The 16080-nt window shown below is 33.0% G+C and overlaps 1 protein-coding gene across 23 annotated transcripts in view; it reads left to right on the top strand.

The window, feature by feature from the left end:
* PARD3 (par-3 family cell polarity regulator) overlaps positions 1-16080 on the top strand; it is a 710070-nt gene that overhangs the window by 448351 nt on the left and 245639 nt on the right. For 9 of the 23 annotated variants that reach the window (XM_074193150.1, XM_074193151.1, XM_074193145.1 and 6 more), the window contains 3 exons: positions 1713-1864; positions 2922-2966; positions 8113-8340. In XM_074193150.1, coding sequence (XP_074049251.1) covers positions 1713-1864; positions 2922-2966; positions 8113-8340 — 425 coding nt within the window. The remainder of the gene's footprint in view (positions 1-1712; positions 1865-2921; positions 2967-8112; positions 8341-16080) is intronic. The other 14 variants (XM_074193157.1, XM_074193141.1, XM_074193148.1 and 11 more) reach the window with 4 other exon arrangements.

The raw sequence follows: 16080 nt of genomic DNA, 5'->3' as shown, positions 1-16080 counted from the left end.
CCCATTGTCCTTTTCTCATTATTCTAGAAATTGTTGCTTTCCTCTTCTTCTGTTGCATCCCTATCTATCTTTTTACTCTCCTAAACTTCAAACATCATCCTCTTCATTAATAATGGTGTTCCCCTGGGTCCTCACATGCATAATTACTATGTGTCTATGACTTGAAGTCCATGAAGAATCACATTTTCTTTAGGCTTTTTAATGTCTAATAGGAGTCCTGTACACATAGTAGGCATTTTTGCAACAATTAAATATAGACGATCCATGCATACACATGTACACAGATGATGTTCATTTACAGTGATTTAGATATATGAGGGGCTACTAAAATAGAGGAGTCAGAAAAGATTTCTTGAAGGACATACTCAAACAGAGCTTCAAATGAGGCTTAGGAGGGGGCAGGGTTCAGGAGGGACTGCTGAGAAGAGATATCATTCCAGGGAGCAATCATTGTAAAAACCATCCACGGAGTCACATATTGTTTTCAAATTCATATTTGAATTCTGATTTGTCTTGAAAATATGCCTCAGTTGCTAGAATTGAGAAGAGGAAGGAAAAGTGGCCAGCACAGTGAACAAATTCACCTTTCTGGAATCATTGTGTCTGTCCTATGGGGAGAGTATTGAGTCTGTAATGTTATTTTTTTTGAAGAAAAATATACCCTAATGAAGAAACTTTCACTAACATATACATATACACACATATACATACACATACATATATACATATACACACATGTACATGTACATACATACACACACACACACACTACTCCTTTAAGAAAAACCCTATTTAAAGAAGAGATTCTATAGAAACTCCTTTTCTGTTTTAACTTGGTAGAAATCATTATTTGGTCATTTTCTTGGTTCCCTTTTTAGTAATTTCAGTAGGCTTTTTCCTCCTCCTATTTGTGAATTCCATACTAGACCTTAGCTTGCATTTTAAATCCTGATAGGATAGGGCAGAGATAAGTTTCAGTCAGTCAATCACTAATCATTGACTTATTGACTGAAAATCATGGTAACCATTTACCTAGTTATCAACTACATAGAAGTATCAGCCATTTTGTCCTCTTGAAGAATTTCATTTTTATAGTGGGAAAAGATGAAATGGAAATAACTAGGTATGTATGAGAAATGTACAGTGTACATGGAAGACACTAGCACTTTGGTACCAAGAAGTGATATTATAAGAATAATGAGAATGGAAATGACAATGAGCAGTAGAAAAAGAGGAGTTGTACATGACATTTTGTCTTACTATGAGAAAGGGCAATAAGACAGGATATCTATTTATATCCTCTATCTCTATCTCTATCTCTGTCTCTGTCTCTGTCTCTCTCTACTTTATCTCGATCTCTATATATCTCGGTTGGCATAGTAGAAGAAGAGCCACCATTAGAGTTAAGAAAATTTGGCTTTTTGTGTGACTCTGGGCAAATGACTAAAACTCTTAGCACCCCCAGTCAAGTCTCTAGAATGAAAAAAAATTGCAGAACAGTCACTTGCATCCTTTGGGAAAGGGAGGTTCCTTTGGCCAATGAAATCACATATCATTCTCCCAATTTTTTCTTTGCCTCCAACATGATGTCAAACATTATTAAAGACTAAAGTGTTTAATTTGAACTAAGCTTATTTTGACTAATAGACATGGATTTAATTTATATGGGACATATTCTTAAGAACCATTTTTATATTTCTTTGCTCCCCCAGTTCTTTGAGTCCAGATGTTGATCCAGTTCTTGCTTTTCAACGAGAAGGATTTGGACGCCAGAGTATGTCAGAAAAACGCACAAAACAATTTTCAGATGCCAGTCAATTGGATTTCGTTAAAACACGAAAATCAAAAAGCATGGATTTAGGTAGTGAGTACAATCTCCATGAATCTCTATCTGAATGTGGTTTAGATGCTATCAAGATAAAAAGTCTTATGCCAAGCACATATATGTGTCTATTTACTTTGGGAGAGGGAGAGGGAATGATTTGGCACAAATTTGTATTTCTGTGAGTTTATGATAACCATATTACTCACGAGTGGCATATTTACATAACAGGCAATATGCTAATGTATATATGTTTGCTTATGGGAAAAGAAACAAACACATGTGCATTCATGCTACATTCATGTATTTCTGGGTGGAAATGAATTTAGAATGAACTCAACAGTGATTCAACTGTTTTAAAAAGCAATTTCTTGATGGATGATATGGTTGCTGACAGGGAAGGCTAGGGTTTAAAAGTTAAGAGAAAAAAGGGTTTGGAGAGAAACCATTATCTCAATCCATGTCTAGAAATTGGTTCCTTAAATCTTCTACTCATTGCTATTCTTTAAGCTTAGTTTTATAGAGATTCATGTACTGATAATCAAGGGATTTAACTAAATCTAAAGTAGTGGTTTGAGAGAACATAGCTGGAAAAATTCTTTTAAAGCAATTGAGAAGAGGAAAAATCCCATCATTGTTCAATCATATATCAATCAGGTAGCATCTCTTCAAAATCTGAACCCTCTAAAATAAATAGAGTCAAATAATCTTAGTAATAATCTATAATACTCATTGGGTGATTAAAAAAAACCTTTGTTAATCACTGTATCTTGTGGATGCTGTTCTTTGGTGGCTGTATATACTTCAAAACTAAAAGCATTAATTTATCACATGCGTACCAAAAGTAAAATCTGGCTATGACTTGCCTTGGCTAATTATGATATGCTAACATGTAAATAACACATGTGCCTGTGATATGAAATGACTAACAAGTTGTTCGGTGAGCTGCTTTTTGGATTTTAAGATTATTTGCTTGATGTTATGTAATTGCATGAAATGTGACCTAAGACATGCGACCTAACTGAGACCATTGGAATGGTTGAAGCATGTGGATGTGGGCACTAACTGGGCTAACCATTATACATTTACCTTTTAACAGTAGCTGACGAGACTAAACTCAATACTGTGGATGACCAGAAAACAGGTAAGAATGGACAGTAAGGCTGTTGCCATAGAAACCTTGGTCCAGGACACTTAACACAATTAGAATACTGCCAATCAAATTGCATGATAACATGCCTATTCCAATACTTGCATGGCGGTTTTTACTTTAAATAATGAAGTTATGTAGTAAAAAAAGAAATCACAATTAGAAAAGGTGATTCAAGGCAGCATGCTGAAAATGATAATATAATAACATGCCTAAAATAATATGAGAATAACCAAATATATGTGCAGATAGGATCATTACTTAGTTGTAAGTTTGATATATATCAGAATCCTGAATTCATCAGCTAGTTCTTGATAAAGCTACATTTTTTGAATGATTACTATTTCATTGAACATGATCTAAGTATGCTTTGCCATAAATGTTTTTTAAAGTGATCTTTTCTTGTTAAAAAATCCACAATGAGTAGATTGTCAAGTGTTCTTTTCACTACCAATGCAAAAAAAAAAAATGAAATAGCTCAGTCAAATAAATATCAGTTCGAGATCACCTAAAATGGGTTAGAACATATCTAACATACATGCATAACTTTTTTTAAAACTGGAATTAAAAACATTACTATACTAGGGTTTTCTTCCTGTGCTACATAAATCATTCCACTGAAACAACAGGATTTATGAAATGGTTTATATAGTATAGCAGGCAAGATGTCTGATTTTGCTTATATTATTCTTGCAAAAGTGAATATCCAATGTATTTTTCCATAAGCAATTATAGTTATTTATTTTAAACAATTGAACCTTTAAGATGTATTCATGTTAGTTTTCTTTGGCCCTCTGGACTGCCATTTTAATTATTCTAGATCCATATATAGGACAGATCTAGCACTAATTAAGTATAATTCACCCCTTCAACCTGAGGTAACTAGTTTTTAGCATGCTCCCAAATTTGATATCTCATATACACATGTAGAAATTATTGAAATGCCTCTTACTGGGTGAGTGATAGAATACATAAAAAATTATTTTCAGTGAATCATAAGATTAACTTTTGTGTAAGGCAATTTCCTCCTACTCCCAAGCTTGGCTAATGTTTTACTAACTGATTAGACATAAATTTCAAATGATCTATTAGCTAGTTTGTGAAGCAGCATTATGGACAAACATAATTTGACAGTTCATATCTGCACAGTAGATATTCATATTTGTAATTAATTATATATAGTGGTTCAATTTTTTATTTTCAAGATATATTTTCTGCCCATGTTAAATGTCCATGACAAACATATTAGGTCACCTAGGGTGAAGGACATGATCTTAAGAACCATAACCTCTGGGTGAAATAAAGTAAATATTAACTGTAGAACAACTGAGAAATGGAAAGGACAAATTATCTTTGCATAATGATTGTTGCTTTCCTGGTGAGAAGAGACTTATTCAATTCAAATGCATGTTGTTGGTAATGTTCTTAAATCTAGATAAAAAAGGACAGTTCTTACATGCTGTACAAGGTGACCTACTGAATTTAATTATGAAAAAAAGACTTGAAATTTTATAGGATCAAAACAAATTAATATGATCAAACTTTGGGTACCATTGAGACTGTGTGCATAAGTAACTATTTAAAACAGTCCCTTTCCTATTAATAGACCATGAATAGATGTTCAATTATCTTTCACTTGAGCTGTCAGATTGTCATGATTTTTGATTTTAGTTCGAAGGTTATTTGTGTATTCTATGGCACTTTAGTGTGGTTCATTTGTCTTAGTGACAATTGGTAATTATAGTTGGATACCATGTTTTTCTGTGACCTTCATTAAGGCTAAGACTCATTCAAGGCTTCTATAAAATTTTGAGGTTGTTTGTTTATTTGAAGAAAAATAACATCAGCATTAAGGAAAGCCCCTGTGTGTAACTGTTTTTTGCATCAATATTGGTTTTGGGGGTGATTCGCTTTCTTTTTTTGATGGGTAATTTGGTTTATTGATACTTCTTGAAAGAGAAGTGATATGGGGGGATATATTTCAGCTCTTGATAATTTCATTCTTAAAATTATATAGTTTTCTTAAAGAGTTGCATTATCTTGTAAAAATGAAACAATAGAATGCTCTGGAATTAATTGATATTTATTATACATCTAGGATATTAAATCAGTTTAGTCAGAATTTTATGTTGTAAAGAACATGTTCAGTTGTATTTAGGATTTAGTGTGCTTCTAGCTTAGGCATATACACTGATAATAATTTTTTTCCTGTAACAAATGAAGTTATTTAATTCACATTCTTATTTTTATAAAAAAATTTGTTTCCTGTTTCAAATAAGGAATAACCTTCATTTGAAAACAACTATAATTATGATCTGGTCATTGGAAAACATACAAACAAAAAGAAATCGTATAGTCTCAGAGAAAGCAGTTCAAAAGCCATCTAATTGAACTCCTCTTCCATGTCCAAAAGGTGTTTTTCTTGCCCTAACTCTCAGACCTCTAGGGAAGGAAAAGTTTTACTACTAGCTCGAGCAGCCAATACTTCGGGATAGCTCTAATTCTTTGAAATGTTTGTCCATATTTTCAGTTAAGTTATACAAGCCGTTGTTCCTATATTTGTTCTCTCAGGTCAGGTATTAATGAAGTACTAACATAGTGACACTTTCTTGTCTACAACCTCTCTCACCTTCATGTTGATGGCCACCCAAGTTGCAACTATAAAACACTCCTACCATTTCTGAAACCCACTATTTGTCTTAGTACTGTTGTCATATTCAGACTTTTCCTTAGGGAGAGCAGACAGTTTTGAATAATTTTCTCACAGTGATTCATTCTAGCATTTTTTTTAGACTTCTCCCTTTTTTAAAAATCTCAACTAGGCATATTATGCCTCCTTTTAATCATTCTTTGCAAATTTTCAATTGTCTTACAATGATAAAAATAGAAAGGCACATATTGAGTAATGATAATGATTCCCTTTCGTTGATAACCATGTTAAGTAATGATAACCATTCCCTTTTGTTGATACATAACTGTTGTTCCCTTTTGGTGATATTTTGGCATGATATTTAACTTTCTTTCCTTCCTCTCTTTTAACTTATAAATATTTATTAATTCTCTCTTATTAGCAGATATAGGAGGAAATTATAAGATTGAAGATTCACTAAAATAATATATAGCATGTATCAAAGTTCTTAGTATAATATTAACTTATTAAAGATAATAAACTTTTGAGCTATTAAAATTTAAATCTGCACTCTGACTTTTGGGGGATATATATATATATATATATATATATATATATAAAATCTGACCTTAAAATGAATTCATGCATATATAATTCAGAAATTTGAACATATTTATATGTATATGCATATGCACATTCTAATAACCCTATAAAATGAGATTGGTAAAATATCTTTTTTTTCCCCACATCAAAATTCAAATGATATCACATTTCATCAGATGCATATATTTGATTGTTACAAATGGACATTTTATTTATGTGTATATATATGCGCACACACACACACACACACACACATATATATATATATATAATATGCATAGATAAGTATGTATGTATGTATTCTAACTTGAACTGCACTCCTCTCATCAATTAGGCAAAACAAAATAAATGATTCAACATTTTACAAAGCATAGTTTCAAAATGAGAAATTTAACTTTCACTGTCTAATGTGATTTCCATGTTTTCCTGGCCCTTTTACTTTCAGATCTTGAAGTCCCTTGTCATAATTATCTGTTTTCTTGTTAGACATGACAAAGTTACTCCTTAATTATTGATCAACATATGGACTGCTGAACCCATGCAGGGTTAGAACACTTCATTTCTTCTACATACACTGAGTTTATAACATTTGAAGAAAGAGATTGATTATTTAAACTGGCTCATCCAGGGAATAGTACAGAGTGTGTATCACTGTGATCCACAGTGTAAATTGGCCTAAGATTGAAATAGCAGCTCAAATGAGGATGGATGAGCCTCTTTCACCTAGTTCTGATAAGCTTTAATGTCCTTCTGAAGACGTACTGGTCTTATGTTGGACCTTCTCTTCTTCCCTTACCCTCCCTTCAAGAACCAGAATTTTAATTCCAAAATATTTTAGCTTCCATTCTATTGAAACATCCCTACTTTTTTTCTCCAGCTTTTAAAGAGATAGCTTTTAGATTTTGATGAGCTTCAAATCTGTATATATCTTTAAGTCTCTGACCTAGTCACCAATGAAATAGTGATTCCTTACAAGATTTTTCTCTCTACAACCCATACCAATTTTTATAGGATATTTTTCTTTTTTTAAAAAAAAATGAAAAGAGAGAGAGAACTTCTTTCCAGGGTAATTCTTGGTAAAATGTATTGTGTCAAAATAGATTCCCTGGTCAACCTGCTCTACTTTTAAAAGGGAGTTGCAATCCTTTGTGAACTATATGCTTCTCTTCGGTTCTATTTTTTTTTCTTATAATGAGACTTGGTGAAGCATAGTAATATAAATATTTAATTTCCTGAAAATCATTTGTAGCTGACCTAAAGGTTGAAATTAAATATAAAAGTTAAGGATTGGTCTAGTTCTTTTGATTTTTTTGCTATCTTTAATTAGGATCTGCTTTTCAACTGTATTTCTTAGTTATTATAACCATTGATATTAATTAAATTCTACCAGTACCAGGTGTCTAAAAAATTGCAAGACATAACTACTCACCTATTTTCCTCATAGCAATTTGGGTTATTTTAAAATAAGTCAGTAAATGTCTTTTTTTTTAAAACAATAAACATTATTTTATGTAGTAGATAATTTGTTTTGAAAGTTAGATAAAGTTGTTTTCATTTCTATGTTTCTCTTTGTCATTACCTGCCTTAAAGGGAATCTAATATATATATATATATATATATATATATATATATATATATATATATAAAATCAATTTTTTTATTATTTGAAAACATAGCTTTAACAAATGAAAAAAAATTTCAGATAATAAAACTTTTGGCAACAAAACTAGTTAGGTAAATAAGTTATAGTAAAACAGTCATAAATGGAAAAAAGTCTTTCATTGCCTTTGCCAACAATGAGCAGTGACATGCTGTAAGGTATATATCCCTGTTGAATCCAGAGGAATAATCAAGCATGTAATTCTTGGCACTAATTCTAATTAACTTTTTTTTTTTTTAACTACCAAGGTTCCCCCAGCCGAGATGTAGGACCTTCGTTAGGCTTGAAAAAATCCAGCTCATTAGAGAGTCTTCAGACAGCAGTTGCTGAGGTGACTTTGAATGGTGACATTCCTTTTCATCGTCCTCGCCCACGGATAATCCGAGGACGTGGATGCAATGAGAGCTTCAGAGCAGCAATTGATAAATCCTATGATAAACCTACTGCTGATGAAGATGATGAAGGCATGGAGACTTGTAAGTTGATAACAGAATAAAAAGAATACCTATGATTCTTTGCCACTCCTCTTGTGACAAAATTTACTGATAGTCTGATAGACTCCTAGTTTCCACAAATGTATTGTACTTAGAAAGCTCCATTGTACTAATCTTCAGTAATATCAACATTGTCAAGTTATTTCTTTTTAAAAATGTCTCAATTGCAATGTGGCATAGCAGATAGACTTGGAACTGGGAAGACTTGAGGCTAGGGTCTTCTTGATATCTTCTTGATACAGGTAACTTTATAAGGTTTTAATTTATAGGTATTTTGTCAAGGGAGTTTCCCCTCTATACTAATGAAATCACTGGCCCTAAGTTTTCCAAAATTCCCTAAAAAATAAGTTGAATATTAATTGAATTTAATTAAATTAGACTCCTCTGTGGTAAAGAAGCTGGAAAAACAACCAGAGATAATTTAGTTGAAAGAGATCTTGTTAATTTTTACAGTGTAACTAATATCTTAAAAATCTACATCTATGGTAGGTTATGTATAGTTAAATGTAGTATAAAATATTTACAGTTTAGCAGAAAGCCATGGGTTTTTTTTAAGCTGCAATATTCATGGCATATTGTAAAGCAGGATGTATTTTCAGAGAGACAATAAACAGTAAAATTAGAACTAACTTTATATCTGTGTTACTAGCCATCAGTTTGCCCTATTATTTCTTTAACTTCAGTTAAAGTCTAATGTATAAAAATGTCATTAACATGAGAAAAATATTTGAAAGATAAATTATTCAGTATTGAAAGATTTATTTGAACTAACAACCTTGAAAAAAACCAACCAGAGATAATTTATCTGAATTGTCATTAAATCTTAAATTTATATTTACTTTTATATTTGTTCAGAGAACTTTTGCCATATATGACCACAAAATGATGAGGATGGAATGGGAGTGGGATGAATTATTAATGAAAAAAATTGTTTTACAAATTGTTTTACTATATAGTTATCTAACCTACGTACTTTACCAGTATACAAATGAATACTTGTCCATCTTTGGCTTGTAGTGTTTTAATTTAGTTTGAGAGGAAATGATTAATTTCTTTCACATGTCATCCTCTGGATCTTTTTATATCATTTCCTTCTGTCTAGTACTATCCCTTATATTCTACTTCCTTTGGAGGCAATGTGATTTCCTATATTATGGCTTATTTATAATATAGACATATCCACAAATACCATTTTTTAAATCTCTGGTTGCTAAGATCCTCAATTGTGCAAGTTTTCTGCATAGTTCAGCTTTCTTTAGTTTTATTGATAGAACAGTGCCAACTTCTGCCATGACCTTGAATTGTGGAGACCCTTTAAGGGGGCAGGAATCCTGTTCCTCACAGAAACTTTTCTTTTATCAATATGCAATTGTATGATATTTAGTTAGCAATTGGGTATTTTGGCCCTTTAATGATTTTTTTCTAATATACAATATGTAAGGTTATGGATCCTTCCCTTGTTCTAGTCTCCTGCTTCTCAACTATCATTTATTTCCTATAAATGGTATTTTCCCCCTTCAATCTTATGAATTTTTAAAGAAAACACATAAACACATGGGAGACCTTTTTTTCTCCTGAATGTTTAAAATAAATGTTTTTCCCTGCCTCCATTCACCACAACCCAATGTATTTTATAAAAGCATTTTTCTTAAAAAGGTTCCATAACTTCACCAGTCTGCCAAACTTGTCTCTCTCACAAAAAAAGGTGCAATCTAAGTAAGGACTTAAATCAGTTACTTAGAGTGACATTGGGGTCTAGAGAGGGACTTATAGTCTATTGTAGTTCTTTCTTTACCACTAAATCACTCATTGAACTTTGAGTTGAGAAATATTTATTCTATATCTAGTCTACAGACACAGTGTAAACTAGAATGGAAATGACTGAGAAGAAAGGTCACCATATTTTTCCCTATCTTGATATTATCATTCCCTTTTAGAATAAGCCTCTATCTCCTTATAATTGAGCAATCATATGTAATCCTATGATTTGCCTTCATGTACCCCAGTTTTTTGTACCCCAGTTTTTATACAAGACCAGGTTCCATTGTTTGAGCCCCCCAAAGGCAGGGTTAATCCATCAGTTTGCAATGTATCCATAGCTTCTCCCTTGATTTATATATATTTTACTTTTGCCAGGCAATTGGCCTAAGTGACTTGTCCAAGGTCACACAGCTAAGTAATTATTAAGTGTCTAGGACTGGATTTGAACTCAGGTTCTCCTGACTCCAGAGCCAGTGCTTTTTCTACTTTGCCACTTAGCTTCCCTCCACTGTGCCAACTAGCTGCCCTGGCTTCTCCCTTGGAATACAGCAAATTATCACCAAGACTAGTGACTACCATTGTGTAAATCCTGTTTAATTAGGCAATTTTGATTTACTCAAGTCCCTAAGAATATGGTTATTATTTGCAAGCCCACTTACTCCATAGAGAAGCAACACATGTTGAATCTTTGTGCCTAGGCTTATAATAATGTATGGAATACATTTTTTTAAAGACTGGTTTTTATATCTATATTAAAGCAGATTTCCTTGCTAGGGAAAAATCAGTTCCATGGTTATTTATTCAAAAAGCTCCTTTTTTGTTGTTCAATGCACTGTGCTGAGGATACAAAATCAAAATGAAAACCAGTCCTCAAAGATTATATGTGATACTGGGGACCAGGGAAGGAAATGCAAGAAAACACCAGGAACAAAAGAGTACAATCTAAAACACCTACCACAGGAAGGTACCACTTGAGCCTTGATGGAAAATAGATATTTGAAGAGGAAGAGATGAAGAGACAGAATGAGACACATGTAGGATAAAGGCATGAATTCAAGCAGTAGCAAATTAGCCCTTTTATCTGGGCTGCAGTGTTTATAACAAAAGAAATAGTATTCCATGAACACATAATTATAATAAACAGATGTGAAAGAATTTGATAAAGTATAATGAGATTTAGGAATTGATGAAAGATGTAGGAAAGGTGCCTATGTCGGAGTGTGGAGAGAGAAGCAATTTCTCTATTAGATTGTAAGCTCTCAAAGGAAGGGGCCATCTCTTCTAGCTGTTGATATATTTCATGATCAAACAATCAGTACCTATTTATTAGGCACCAATTATGCTTCAGGCAGTAGTGAGCTCAAGATCACTACTAGAGATAAAAGGACCCCCCCCCCCCAAAAGGACACATTTAATATCCTCATTTTACAGCAGAGGAAACTGGAACCCATGATTGATGTAACAGCCAAAGGACTTCCACCCAGATCTTCTAAGTCCAAATCTAGGGCTAATAATATTATATTATGCTGTAACTAAATGGAAGTTCCTTTTGATAAGACAAGGTCATTATTTATTATTAAAGGGAGCCACTACCCATCTCACCTATTCAAATTAAACTTAGGTTTCTATTCAGTTATATGCCTTTTATTTCTGTGAGGTGGTGCAGTACATAGAGCACCAGCTCTGGAGTCAGGAGTTCAAATGTGAGCTCAGACATATGATGATTTTGGGATCAGAGAAGGAAATAATCCCCACTCACTTTACCTAGAGTAAGTATTTAACAAGCCTTTGTTGAATCAATAAATGAATGAATGAATGAATGACTCTCCAGAATGATGTTTAACCATCCTCTATAGTTGTGGTTGGGGTTGAAGAGCCTTTGTGTCTTCCTTTGGAAAACACTGCTGACTTTGAACAAACTATAAATATTAAAACATGAAATCATACTCAAAAAATATCATTTTCAAACATGGTTTCATTATTTGTCAAACTTTTCTGAGCATCATTTAAAGGAACTTGGATTTACTAGTGTTGAGGCAGAACCCCAGATGATGATTTCAGAGTGATAAATTGTAGTGATACAACAAAATTGAGAAAAATTAATCTTTGTTCCAGATGCATGATGATGGATCATGTTTAAAACATCTGTGTCATTTAAACTTTTCATTTTCAATATCCTTTCCATTCTGATTGACAATTTCCTTCCTATAAGACATTTCTAGAGGAAGTATGGTGTAGTGTCTGTTTTTAGGAAGATCTGGGTTCTAGTCTCAGCTACATTCCTTACAAATCACTTAAAACTCTACATTATACAGTAGGTGTCTTATCTTCATTTGTAGAGTGAGTTTTTTCATTGGAAATAATATATCAAGGAAATCACATGTCTAGTCCCCCATCCCATCCCCTCTTGTGTGTGTGTGTGTGTGTGTTATTTGGCTTTTAAATAGTAAACTGGATATACCAGTGGCACTTATTTTCTAAGATGCTGCATAGGCTTGGCTTCAATAAAACAAAGAAATGTTGATAACCAAGAGGCCAGGAAATCTTGTGAGCCAGATCCCTGGTGTAGCCACTCTCTGCCCCCTTCTGTAGCACTTATGTTCTTCCCATGGAGAGCCCAGGATTTGTGTCTCTCATCTAATCCATCTGCTTGTCCATATTGAATATGTCTGACTGGAGTAAGATGAAGTCATGTGGTCTGGGACCCAGCTTCTTCAAGTCACTACCTATGTTTGACAGGTCAAGGCAGCTACAATCTGCTCACTGCTCTATGCAAATCAAGTATGCTGCCTGTTTCTCAGCAGGATACTCTTATATCCCCTAAATTAATGAGTCTTGAATGCTAAAATACACACAACAATAGGACTTTATTTTCAGAGGTAATTCTGGGGAGTTTACATATTCCCATTCAAGCTCTCTATTAAATAGAAAGCATATAATATTATTTTGACCAATAACAAGGGTAGTAAGCATGGGTCTAAAAAAAAAGGATGTCTAAAGGTTAAAACTGTTTATCCTAATAATGTGAGAGCTTTGGCGAGAATAATTGTATTGTTGCGTAACATGAAGTTCAACTAAGTTTTACTGGAATCTTGTCATGTTGCTAACCTTATAGCTTCCAAATTGGTGCTTTTCTACTTTGCCCTTTTTCAGTTTTAATTTTTCATTTATGTATATGTATGCTGTTTCCTATGTGTTGATTACATGCTTAGAAAATTAGTTAAGACAGTTGATTTTTAAATCTGATTTTAAAAATCACATCTGGTGGCTCACTGGGATCTCATGAATAGAGATAAAAGGAGCCCCCCCAAAAGTATGCATTTAATACCCTTATGAAACTGGAACCCATGATTGATGTAACAGTCAAAGGACTTCCTCCTAGAGCTTCTAACTCCAAATCTAGGGATAATAACATTATATTATACTGTAACTAAATGGAAGTTCCCTTTAATGAGACAAGGTCATTATTTATTATTAAAGGAAGCCACTACCCAGCTCACCTTTTCAGACTGGATTTCTTTTCAGTTATATACCTTTTATTTATGAGAGCTGGTACAGTACATAGAGCACCAGCCCTGGTACAGGAGGACCTGAGTTCAATTGTGACCTCAGAAGCACGATACTTTGGTGGCTGTGTGATCTTGGGCAAGTCACTTAATCTGATCATATCTGACTACTGAACTCAGAGGGCTCCAGAAGAGAAAGTGAGGATGGTGACTTAACATAGCACTCCCTTGCTCAAATCCAATTCATTTTCTTGTCATGGTATTACCTCTCTGATGTGATGGGTTTTTTTTAAGAATCAAGGATAAACATCATATCTTTTCTTACTGACCCATCTTTTGTATAATGTACTCAACCAGGCCAAGCTAAGCTTTAAGTATTTTATTAAGCAAAATAGTATATCAGTCACTGAAGAAATGAATCATGAACTGAATTGGAAGATAAAAATAATAATTTACAAATTATCACTAGTTTAGTATTATACATATCAGTGAGTATTTACATGATAAATATAAATTTTTTTCTTCAATTTTTTAGAATTAACATTATATTCTATACTCATAATTTTACTCTTTATAATAATAATTAGGTAATGCCACCTGATCATTTTATACAGTACACTTGAATAAAGTTTGGAGATATATTTATGCAAATGTTCACTTTTTTCTTGAAGCAATTTTCCTTTCTAAACAATACCTTGAATGTATCTGGGATCTCACCAATGTGAAAACTTCATCTTTTGGTAACAACTTAAGTCCTCCCCTTCCTTTCCTGTAGTTTGGGAGTCTTCCTCTGTATCCCATGACATTATAGGGTAATCTATGAATTATGGGATGCTGACCATAAACAATACAAGTCAACTCAACAAACATTTATTAAGTACCTGCTGTGTGCTAGGCTAAACACTGGGGATGCAAAGAAAAAAATAGTTCTTGCCTTCAGGGACTTCCTAATTTAGTGGTCCATACAACATGCAAACAACTGTGCAAGAAAGAAATGTACAGAATAAATTGGAGATAGTCTCAGGGGAAAGATACTATTGTTAATTAACTGGATAATCCCTCACTGTTGCTATATGTCTGACCCATCTTCCTTTCCAGCCGTTCATCTTTTTTAGTGAAATAATGATATGAAAAATACCTTTTTCTAATTTGCTTTCTACTATTCTCTCCACCGTTTGTCATATTTTCCATATAGGATCCTATTTTTCACATAGGCAATTGCTCTAACCCCTTTTTTTGATCTAGTTTTTTTTTTTAAATCCAAGGTGTATGTTTTTGCATTATCTATATTCTAGTCATTATTTCCAAACTACTCCATCATCATTTTTATCTTCATCTTCATCGTCATTGTCATAGCTCAAATTTATAGAGCTCTTTAAGCATAAGATTTAAGCTCTAATCATTTTAAGTACTTAGAGAACACTTTACAAAACACTTTATGCTGTATATCAGTTGATCCTCACAATAATGTTGAGGAGTAAATCTACTATTCTCCTTTTAAAGGGGAAACAAAAAAAAGAAATAAAAATAATAAAGAGGAGGAAACTGAAACTGAGAAGTCACACAATTTTCATGAGATTACAACACTGACTTTTCTGACTCCAACTCCAGCACACTTATCACCCAAGCCATTTACCTTCCATTACAATGATGGCAGTAAAAATATCAAGGTAACTATGTTCCATACTCTGTGGATGGATATCAATGCAAATCTTATTTTATATCATATTATCTATTTTTTCTTTTCATATACTTATTTTCTTTTTAATTTATAAAATAAAACAACCATTTCCAATAGCGTAGTAGAATTAAAAAAAAGATGTTTGTACACGAAACTGCAAATCTTTTTACGTACGATTTGAGAATTACTGACTTTGTTCACTATTATTCATTTTGTATCATATTTATAAAGCTTCATAGAATACATACCATTTTATTTTAGTTATCCAATAAACTTTACTAAGCACCTACTAAATGTCAACCATTGTGATAAGTATTGGAGAACCAAAGAAAGACAAAAAACTATCCCTGCATTTGAGGTTCTCATAGTCTATTTGATTATTTTTTTTCTCCTTACTCCTTCAGGTATTAGAAGGCCTCTTAGCTGTTAAATGTCCTGCCAAAAATACACTTCATGGTCCTTCTGAGATCTTCTCCATTTCTTTTTCAGACACGATTGTTGGTATAATGCCACTGAGAATAACAGATCCTTTAATTTTGTACCAGCCAGGTAGCTAGCTGTTTACTTTGCATATCTTCCTTATTCTTCCACAATAACAATTTTCAACATAAATGAGGCATGCAAATTATTTGCATGGTCAAATCCATCTTTTCTCCCTAGATTTTCAGTCATTAGACATACGTTTTGAGTTTCAGTGAGCTAGTTTCTGTTCCCATGAACAGATAGCTTAGTGGATAGAAAATCAGCCTTGAAGCTGGGAGGACCTGACCTCAA

Source organism: Macrotis lagotis, chromosome 7 (assembly GCF_037893015.1).
Source record: "Macrotis lagotis isolate mMagLag1 chromosome 7, bilby.v1.9.chrom.fasta, whole genome shotgun sequence".
NCBI classification, from domain to species: Eukaryota; Metazoa; Chordata; class Mammalia; order Peramelemorphia; family Peramelidae; genus Macrotis; species Macrotis lagotis.
The sequence above is the reverse complement of the archived record's forward strand: the minus strand, read 5'-3'. Positions and strand labels throughout refer to the sequence as shown.